Here is an 11,062-nt window from a genome sequence, read left to right as displayed (position 1 = left end):
GATAAGCACATAAAACAGACACCACTAAGACAACTTTATTATGATAATTCCAAACTTGAAGAGTTTCCAAAGGTAAGCCCTTTTGTTCACAACAAATATACACCAGACTTCATTAGAACTAAGAAACATATTATTTTTTGACAAATAAATGTCATTCCAGATACTGAAGTGATAGATCATTTAAAATATACCCTAAAGCTATATACTTGATTGATCTACTTCATCAAGAGCCCTAAGTAATTTTGCTGTGTAAAAACACATTGAACAATTAAAATACCTAACAAACCATATTTTGAATTGATGATTCCATTAATACATAAAATTACATTACTGTACATTAATAAAAAATATTTTGTATTTTAATTTTAAATAGTTCATAATTTGGGTCCACTTTAAACGAAAGCGGAATCCGTCGAATACGAATCCGTCGACACGTAAACAGTGAAACGCGGAAACGTCGAACGCACTAAATAGCGAAATCGGAAATGTTGAATTGTCATAGTTGGCCCGTCTGTGGTATAGCTCCGTAAGGTAAGTGTGCGATAGTTACAGACCTTAGGGTTAGGCTGCGGGTTAAGGTAAGTGCATAGATAGGTAATGTATGTAAGGTTTAATGTAGGGTTTTGTTAAGTGTATGTGTGTGGAATATTTACTTTGTGTGGGTATAGTTCTGTAGGGTAAGTGTGGGGTAGTTACGGACCTTAGGGTTAGGGAGGGGTTAAGGGTAGTGCATAGATAATTGTGTATGTGGGGTTTAGTGTAGGTTACAAGTGGGGTTTTGGTGCTTTAATTTAGGGTTAGTAGTAGGGTTTTGGTTAGTGTATGTATGTGTATTTTGTTGTTGTGTTTGTGTAGGTAGTATGTTACGGGCGGTGGGGTTGGCCGACTTTTGCGGTTTCGATGTTTAAATTTTGTGGTTTTGCGTGTTCGATATTATCGCGTTCGCTGTTTATGTGTCAACAGATTCGTATTCGACGGATTCCGCTTTCGTTTAATTAAAGTAGACCCCATAATTTGTCTGCCCTTCACTTCAGTACTGGTACAACAGACAAACGGTCATTTAACCCTGGAATACTAGAAGCATTTAATTGTAACTGTCATGTCAAATCCTTGTACTCAAGCCTTGTCTCCCAGGCTCCTCCCCTCAGATCAACCCTTTGTGGGATCACAAATTCAAATTTTTTGAAGTCAGAGTAAACGAATGAGTGTTTAGAAAGGGCATTGTTGACATTTCACTTCCTAATGTCATATGTATGTTCATAAATTCTTTTGTTAAGGGTACGTTCAGTTTTGCCAACAAATAACACAGGGCATGCTGAATATTTAGCCAAGTGCACTACATCTATGGTTAAACAATTGCCTTTCTGGAATTTTACCACACAATCCAAGCCATTTGCAAGCATAGATTCTGGGCCTAACAATTTAGAGTGTCAAATCCACCTGCAGCATGCCTTTGGGATGTGGGAGGAAACCAGTACACCCAGTGGAAACCCATGCAACCACAGGGAAGACATGCAGACTCCGAACAGAAAGAACCCCAGCTGAGAATCACAAAAATAAACAGCAATGGAGATTCTCTTTTCTCTTTTTTAATTTTCTGCTTCTCCTGCACTGCACTGATGTACTGTGCATATGTGGAAATGCAAGTCTTATACATATGCACAGTACATCAGTAAACAAGGACGAATGCAGAAGAGGTGCCTATATACAAATACATTATTTAAGAAAGGTCAACACTTTTTTCCTTAAATGATATAATTGAATAAAAGCAATAATCATTTGTAGGTATATCAGGATTTACCCGTGGTTGGCTTTGTTTAATCACTTTGGCTTTATCCTCATGATCAAACAACACCAACGGTGGGTAAATCCTGATATACCCATGCACAGTCATGCATTAATGCTTAATTCTACACTACTAGCCATAACTCTCAACTGTCCAGAATTTTGCTGAATGTTCCTGATTTTGCCTTATATTTTTCCTCCAACAACCTTTCTGGTACAATACAGAAAGTTTAAGTCAGTCAATAATGCCAAACATTTCAGTTTCATTATTTTTCAGAAAACCCATGTTGATGCAATACCTGCTCATCTGTTAACTTTTTATGTAAATTAGAGTCATAAATAAAACTATCCCTACCTCCCTCCCCTAAAACATGAGGATGAAAAGAAAATGCTACACTGGCATTCATAAATAAATGCTGATGCTGCATTCCCACTCAAATGTCAAGAACTTTGCTGAATATCCTTGATTTTTGCCATATAGGTTTGCCCTGTCCCCTTCCTGTAAATCACAGAGGATTACTGTATGTCATTATTGCCAGACATCAGTTTCATTATTGTTCAGAAAATGCATGTTGAGTGAGGTACACAGACTTTTGTCTAATCCTCCTCCACACACACACACACACACACACACACACACACACACACACACAATGGTTCCTCCAGTGCACTAGCCTCTGGATCATAGTCATGGTTTCATTTTTCTGTGCCATACAACCAATAACATTAGGAGTTTTTAGTGGTCACTTAGAAAGTCAGAATAAGAGATATCACTTTTAGACTTCAGAAAACACAAGGTTACTTTTATAAATCTGACCCTCCATTCCTACTGCTGGTGCTACCTGAGCAAACAAACTAATGCACATATTCTGATAAAATACACTGAACAGAAACAATAAAAGCCGGCAAATAACGAAAAATTTTAATAAAACTGTTCAATTGTGAGCACTTTTGGCTAGGAAATACCTAGCCTTCATCAGACAAAACAGTTACAATAAGCAAGCAGGTTCATTTTATACTTAATTAGGCATTATTAATTAAACAGTCCAATTAAAGATATTTAAAGCCACATATCATCAATAGGCAATAGTAAGCAACCGAGCACAGCAAGATGTTATTCCAATAAAAACTCATAATCAAGAATACCTTGTTCCAGTAAAAGCAATAAAATATATAACATTATATTTGTTTGTTGTTTAATGTTATTTATGTGTATATATATATATATATATATATATATATATATATATATATATATAAAGACTTCCGTATTTAGATCTAAATATACTTGTATTTAAAACAACCTTTCTAAATGCCTAACATTAAGTTATACAACCAGCCCCATACTTGATCATATCGAGACACCATAGGCATAAAAATCAAACAATATTCCCTAACATAAAATTTGCCCTATAAATGTTAATGTTCCTAATGGAAACTTAATATAAGTAAAGCTAGAAAAGTGACATTAATGTCTCTTAGATGTAATACATCTTTAACCTGTGTTTTGCGGACTAATTTTAACATACTATAATTATACTTATATGTACTTATACATTTACAAGCTGGTATTTCTGAATCCTAACATTTATTCAAGTATAATCAAGCGAAAATTAACCTTTGTATCCCAACTTCGCAAATAACAGATAAGATGAATTCTAAACCAATACATAAGTATTATCTTTTAAAGGACAATCATTTCAGAATGCATTTAATAGATACATTCTCGTTCAAGCCCGGAAAGGTGTGAGCCCCTGTTCTTATTTGCCACTTTAGCTCATCGATCTCCAATTGTACTTGCCACGGTCCCCCTCTAATGCCTGGTGTTCTTTGTTGCAAAATGGCAAATTTGAACCTGTGGCTGGGGTAGTTCATAACATGCTTAGCAAGTGCATTATTAATATCGTTTTTACTAATGGCATAATAATGTTCTTATATCCGTTGTTTCAGTTTCCTTTCCATCTCCCTGATGTAGAATGCATTGCATTCATTACACAATGCCACATATGTAACCGCTATAGTTTCACAATTATATTTAAAGTTCAACTTATACATTTTATTATTAATACTTAATTGGTTACCAACAATTATATGTTTACATTGGGGACACGCCCCACATTTAAACATTCCATTTTTATTTTGACGTAAAATATTTTTCTTTTCCAAAAGGGACTTTAAATTTTGCCCTCTCCTATAAGTTATTTTTGGTTTAAGCCCAAAGGCATTTACCAACATTTCATTCCCTTTAGTGATAGTCCAATTTTTATATAACACTTCTCTAATGAGGGCATAATCCGAAGAATAAGCACAAAGAAAACTAGCATGATATATTATGTTTTGCTCGACTAGGCCAAGTTCTTGTATCTTAGCTTCATTTATTTGAGGACTTGAATTATCTGTCAAATTCCCAATCAATGATGTTTCCTGCCTTGACAATAACGGAGTAAAAAACCCAATAGTTCTTTTATGAATGACCTCATTTTTAATGGCCACTACTAAATGAGAAGGATAAGCTCTATTTAGAAACATAGTTTCTAATAAATTGCATTCAAGATTAAAGTCAGTATCGTCCGTAATCATACGGGCAGCCCTAACCATTTGCCCCTTAACTACTGCCCTTTTCTGATGGTAGGGGTGATTGCTCGAAAAATGAAGGAAATAATTTGAATATGTCGGTTTTCTATAGATGTTACTTTTATATCGAGAATTGGGACTGTCTTTGGTAAGGAGTATGTCAAGGAAGCTAATGGACGTCTCCCCTATAGCATAAGTAAATTCTAAAAAAGTGGTGGTCTTAGAAATGTTATTAATAAACATTGGTATCTGGGAAATGTCTCCTATCCAGATACAGAACATGTCATCATGGTATGTTGTATACCAGGAGACACTGTTCTTAAATAATGGGTCCTTAAATAGTAAATTACGCTCCCAGAATGCCATTATGGCATTAGCAAAACTTCTGCCACAAGGGGAGCCCATAGCAACCCCGGACTTTTGTAAATAGAATTTACCCTCAAATGTCATAAAACTGTTAGTCAGTACTACTTCCAAAAGTGTCTCACTTAAGTTGATGGTGTTACCCTCAACTTTTTTCATAAGTAAAAATTCTCTAATCCACTCAATACTAGTTGTCTGAAGAATGACTGTATATAAATCCTTAATGTCTATTGTAAGGAAACATCCATTAGGCTGGAATTCAAGCTGACTAATATTCTTCAAAAAGCCCCACGAGTCCTCACAAATCTGTGGTTCACTTTCTAAGTATGGTTTTAAAAGGCTATCTATGTATTTGCACACCCATATGTAATTGACCCACGACCATCAACTATTGGTCTAAAAGGTGGGTCAATCAAAGATTTATGAATTTTTGGGGTGCCAAATAAAGCTGGAGTGATAGGTGCTAACATGGATAAATAGTGATACAAATCAATGTCAATGGAGCCTTCTAAAAAAAGGTCTTCCAAAGTTGCTCTAATCTTATTATATGCTCCATTGACTTCGTTCAAAGAAACACATGCATATACCACAGTATCAAGATGTTTACACATTTTAGCCACATAGACATTATGGCCCATGAAGACAAGACCGCCCCCTTTGTCTGGTCTCATGACTCTAATATCACAATCTTTTAACAAATTAATACAGTCATCCTCAAGTATACTAGTGTTATGTCTCACGGCTCTATATTGAAGGCCTTCCTTAATAGCTCTAAAATCAAAGTCGCACATGTTTTCAAATATACTCAACTCAGAGTGAATTGGGGGATTAAATAAACTAGAAACCCTGGTGGAACAAGACATACTCAAATTGTTACCCATCAACAAGTTAAGATTAAGTTTACGGACAAACAACTTAAGATCTATCAAAGTACCAGCAATGTCCATTCTTTTGCTAGGAACAAAAGTTAACCCTTTTGAAAGAAAGTCAATCATCTCCTGATGGACATCCAAAACAGTGTAATTAAATATTTTAAAGTCACCTTTCGAGCTAGTATAAACTCTTGGGCCATAGTTCACAATGTTAGCATATACTATCTCCTCCTCTGTCTCCTTTTGTTTCTCCCTTGAGCCCGATTCCAGTTGTACTGGCGATTGCTGGTTCGGCCATTGTTGTTGGACTGAAAAACCTGCTGATTATGTTCTTCAGTCCTATCATTGACATTATCAGAATGGTTGTTTGAAAAATTATTGTTATTATTATTGCTGCCCACTACATTTTTACTACGGTGACTGATATTATTTAGCCTTTCGCTCCGCCTAAGCGGCTGATTATCTCTATTGTCAGTTACAGGGCTTGTATGAGGTGAAATAACCATCCCATTTTCGTTGTTTAAATTAATATCAACACCAGAGTCAAAAGCTCGCCCTGGAGGCACATTAGAAGGGGGCTTAGGATAAGCTTGTTTTTCAGAATAGTCATTAATGTCTCTGGCAATCTTTTTCCTTTTGGTAAATAACAATTTGTTTAGTGCTGTCTCAATACTAGTATAAATTTTGCAATATTCAAATTTGTACCTAGGAAAGTCACCATGATTTTTAATAACATGGTCCAATATTTCCAAGTCTGTTTTAAGGGTACAAATATCGGTGTTGTAGAAATTAATAAGGGCTTGTAAAAACTCAAGTCCTTGGCGATCGAAGAGTTCAATGAGCTCATGATGAAAAACTGAATCATTAATCAGGCCCGCTGGATAGTGCCATTGCCTGAGTCCTTTAGGAATTATTTTCTTATTAATGCACTCTTGTAAGTAGGAAACTTCGAGCTGAAGCTTCCTACATTTGTACAGTTTCATGTCAAATTCATTAATTTTACTGAGAAGGTTATTAGTTACCTGTTCATCATTAGCTTCAAAAGAATTGTCGTGTTCATGTATGCTATTAAAAAAAATATTATTATTCATGAACGCTGTCATAGAGGGAATATTGATACCTTGATCTGTTAAACCATCTTCGTTCAATGCTGGCACTAAATTCCCTTGAACTCCCATCCGATTGCCATTAGTTGGACTGGTAGTGGTCGATAACACATTGTGACCATTGGAAGCACCTACAGTTGCTCCTATCGTAGCTCCTGTCGTAGCTCCTGTAACTTTGCTGTTACCCGATCTAGGCAATAACACATTTGTGCTGTTAACTCTCGTAGTATTTAAAGCACCTGGTTGTCTTGTAGAAAAACTACCTTCGTTGTCTTTAAAAATAGACGAAGCTTCAACTTTTTGTGTTAGTAAATCAACCCGCCCTAATAGAACCTGCACAAGGGCGGTCAGATTGCCGATGGCATTCTCTTGACTGTTTTCAGTAAGACTGTTTTCCATGAGATCCTCCTGAGAAAACTGTCTGTTAATTTTTTATGTAAATTAGAGTCATAAATAAAACTATCCCTACCTCCCTCCCCTAAAGCATGAGGATGAAAAGAAAATGCTACACTGGCATTCATAAATAAATGCTGATGCTGCATTCCCACTCAAATGTCAAGAACTTTGCTGAATATCCTTGATTTTGCCATATAGGTTTGCCCTGTCCCCTTCCTGTAAATCACAGAGGATTACTGTATGTCATTATTGCCAGACATCAGAGTTTCATTATTGTTCAGAAAATGCATGTTGAGTGAGGTACACAGACTTTTGTCTAATCCTCCTCCACACACACACACACACACACACACACACACACACACACACACACACACACACACACACACACACACACACACGCACACACAAAATGGTTCCTCCAGTGCACTAGCCTCTGGGTCATAGTCATGGTTTCATTTTTCTGTGCCATACAACCAATAACATTAGGAGTTTTTAGTGGTCACTTAGAAAGTCAGAATAAGAGATATCACTTTTAGACTTCAGAAAACACAAGGTTACTTTTATAAATCTGACCCTCCATTCCTACCACTAGTGCTACCTGAGCAAACAAAATAATGCACATATTCTCAAATTATGCAGGATCTGGGTCAAAATTTAAAAAATTCAAATTGAATTAAGTCTGTCCAGCTATAACATCTGTCCCAGAACACACAAGGCCTGGAATAGATTGCCTGCAACAGAACAAGCTGCCATAGGCCTGGAATAGATTACCTGCAACAGAACAAACTGCCATAAAATGTACTTGTACCTTCACAGTTCTTTCCATCATATGCCAAACGAAATCCTGAAGTACATGTACATTTGTAGGACCCGGGAGTATTCTCACAGGTATGAGCACACAGTCGTCCTGGATAGCGCCAACATTCATTGATATCTGTCAAAACAGAAACAGGCTTATAAGTACAACAGAAGAATAAAATGCATATTATTACAATTCAGCGTATATTAGGAAAAACAGCATTATAGCATTACTCTTTTTGTAGGGTTTTTTCCTTGTCAACTTGAGGCAAGAAAAACAACATGAGCACATGACTTGCATGGACACTTTGACCTTACAGAAACGTTAGGTTAACCAGCTGAGTTCTAAAAGATTAGGGGACTGCAGTGTAGTCTATCTGTGACAGGGCAACACTGCCTCATCCAGTTGTCTGAGTCCCACCTCCCAACAAATGGGTGTCATTCACAGGAGAAGAATGCCTCTGCTGTGCTTTTGGATGGGCTTGCAATTGCAGAATGGAGAGCTGCAGGCTCATCGTAGCTCCAATTCTTAACATCTATCACTGACCCAACCTACCACACATTCAACATGCATCATAATGCAATCCTAAGAATTCTATACAAAGAAAACACATTATGTGTGCAGAACATTGTCAACTTCCAGTCATGAGAGGACAAGTTAATCAGAAAGCCCATGCTCTAGCAGGGATCAACATAATGCATAGCGTCTGTAGGTAGTGAGAAAGCTATGTCATGGAACTGAGATGTGTTGTTAAAATGGTTAGAGCAGTGGTGCAGCAGTTAGTATTGCTGCATCACAGCAAGAGGTTCTCTGGTTCAATTCTCAGCTGGGGTGCCTTCTGTATGGAGTCTGCATGTCCTCCCTGCATTCCACTCCAAAGATATGCATCTGGAGCATTTCTTCCGGGGCCTCTGCTGAAATGGGCTTTGTCCAAGTCTGACTTTCCCGGTAAGCAAATGTTTAATAAATAAAATGTACTATGAATGATGGAGACTCATTCCTACTACACACAGGAGTCTGCAGGACATTAAAGCAGAATGTGTTGGAAATACTGAATGCATAAAAGTAGAAGGACATTCTAAGTTACTTCAATGACATGACCAATAGCACTGCCTGGATATAAGGGGAAAGCATAGTTGTAGAAAATCTTACCATAACCATAGATGTCCTTTTCTTCTATGTTGCAGTATTGTTTACATGTGGAAGTCCTCTGCCCAATAACCTGACATCTGACCTGTATATGGGGAACATGACACGTCTGCTCTGACAACATCAGCCATAAAAGGACATACACGTACAATCCTCAGAACTGAAATGCCCCAGGAAGGAACACCAGAAATAAAGAACAATAAGAAGCCATCCAAGGAAGAAGCAAGATGCAGGGGAAGGAGAGAGGAACAGAGTACTGCAACATACAAGAGAAAGACATCTATGGTTATGGTAAGATTTTACACAACTATTCTATGTCCTTCTATTCAATGTTGCAGCAACTGTTCTATGTCCTTCTATTCAATGTTGCAGCATTCTTTACATGTGGGAGAATACCAAAGCTTAGTAGGAACCCTGGGAGAAGGAAACAGCAGAAGAACTATGCACTGAAGAATTTTCAATAAGGCCATGGAGAATGGCTCTAGTAAACCCTGCTCTTAATCTAGAAATGTTGTTCAACTTGCACTGTTTGGTGAAAGCGTGCACAGAAGACTATGTAGCAGCCTCCAAAATAGAATTAGTATCCAGGTCTTTAAAGAAGTATTACCCCTAAGGAAACGACAGATCTAGTCAAAGGAGCCCTAACAGGCAGAACAAGAGATTTACCATGACAATCACAGCAAAACACAATAGCCTTGGAAATCCAAGAAGAAACTGCCTGTTTAGAGACAGGCAAACCCACAGCCCTGGGACTGAAAAAAACAGATTGATAGCCTTAGTCTTATCTACACAGAATCTAAGTTGTATATGTGCATCCAAACTAGAGGATTGAGAAGAAGGGAAGAAAGAGAACAATTCAAAAGATTGATTAACAGACAGCTCATTCATCACCTTAGGTATAAAACAAGGATTGGTATGTAATGAAACCCCATCCTTGTGGAAAACCAAGAAGGGTGGGGAAGCCATCAAAGCCTGAATCTCTGAAACCCTCCTAGCAGATATCAAGGCTAACAGAAGCACTGTCTTCCAAGTACAAAACTTTAAAGAAGTTGAGGCTGCAGGCTCAAAAGGAGCCACAGTAAGCTTCTCTAAGACATAGTTCAAATCCCAAGGAGGAGGAACTGTTTTCCTGGGAGGATTAATGTGTAGGACACCTTTTAGAAAAAGTTTTACCTCCAACCTGGAATTTGTAGGACTATGGTTCTTAACATATAATTATCAATTTGTAGTGGTATGATTACTGTGAAATAAGTCAATAAGTGAAAAAACTTTAGTCCAAGGATTCTTGTGAATAGCCCTAAGAGATAGTCTAATTTCCTTTATTCTAATCTCTTTGATGGACACTTCTTTCAATGATGCCAACAATTCTTCAAACTGAGGTGGGGATTACTTTTTGCATTTTCATGCTGTTTTTCCTTGCCACAGCCAAAATTATCCAAAGTAGACAGTGAGTTTCTTTGTTCATTTTAGTTGTTATTGCACAAAAACAGCATTTTTACATGGAAAATATAGATCAGAGTCTAAAGTGTGTGTGCTTATATCTTTAAGAAGCATGTGAGGTTGTATGTGCATGTATATAACCCGCACACGTGCAATCCCCTAGTGCCATTTCAAAGAAGCAGCTAGGGAGTGAGCATGCATGATCACAGTGATTAATTGTATACAACTTACTTAAGTTACAGTCAATAGTCAACAATAGCAATGTGTTTGTATGGAATAAAGCTGCTTGAACAGAACCCACGAAGACTCATTTACTCATATCCTAACATGAAAGTGACATGGTATCAGAACTGTGATTGACGAGAGAAGAATATTCAGAGCCAGAGCCATGAGATGTAAAGATGACAGCAAAGGTAAAACCAAGAGAAAAGAGCGCAAACATAGAAAGAAAGAACCAAACGTAATGAGAAATAACACAAACAATATACTTGATGCAAAATACAATAAAAAGGGGCATTACAAAGTCATAAACTGCAATATCAGGCTAGTGGAAAGTATGAAAAGTTTGTTAACTA

The 11,062-nt window shown here is 37.2% G+C and overlaps 1 protein-coding gene across 3 annotated transcripts in view; it reads right to left on the bottom strand.

The window, feature by feature from the left end:
• The window catches only part of FBLN2 (fibulin 2), a 910,922-nt gene that overhangs the window by 103,552 nt on the left and 796,308 nt on the right, over positions 1-11,062 (bottom strand). For all 3 annotated transcript variants that reach the window (XM_044078109.1, XM_044078110.1, XM_044078111.1), the window contains one exon: positions 7,908-8,033. In XM_044078109.1, coding sequence (XP_043934044.1) covers positions 7,908-8,033 — 126 coding nt within the window. The remainder of the gene's footprint in view (positions 1-7,907; positions 8,034-11,062) is intronic.

The sequence above is a fragment of the Protopterus annectens genome, chromosome 7.part0, assembly GCF_019279795.1.
Source record: "Protopterus annectens isolate FY-2018-M chromosome 7.part0, PAN1.0, whole genome shotgun sequence".
In the NCBI taxonomy this organism is placed as follows: domain Eukaryota; kingdom Metazoa; phylum Chordata; order Ceratodontiformes; family Protopteridae; genus Protopterus; species Protopterus annectens.
The sequence above is the reverse complement of the archived record's forward strand: the minus strand, read 5'-3'. Positions and strand labels throughout refer to the sequence as shown.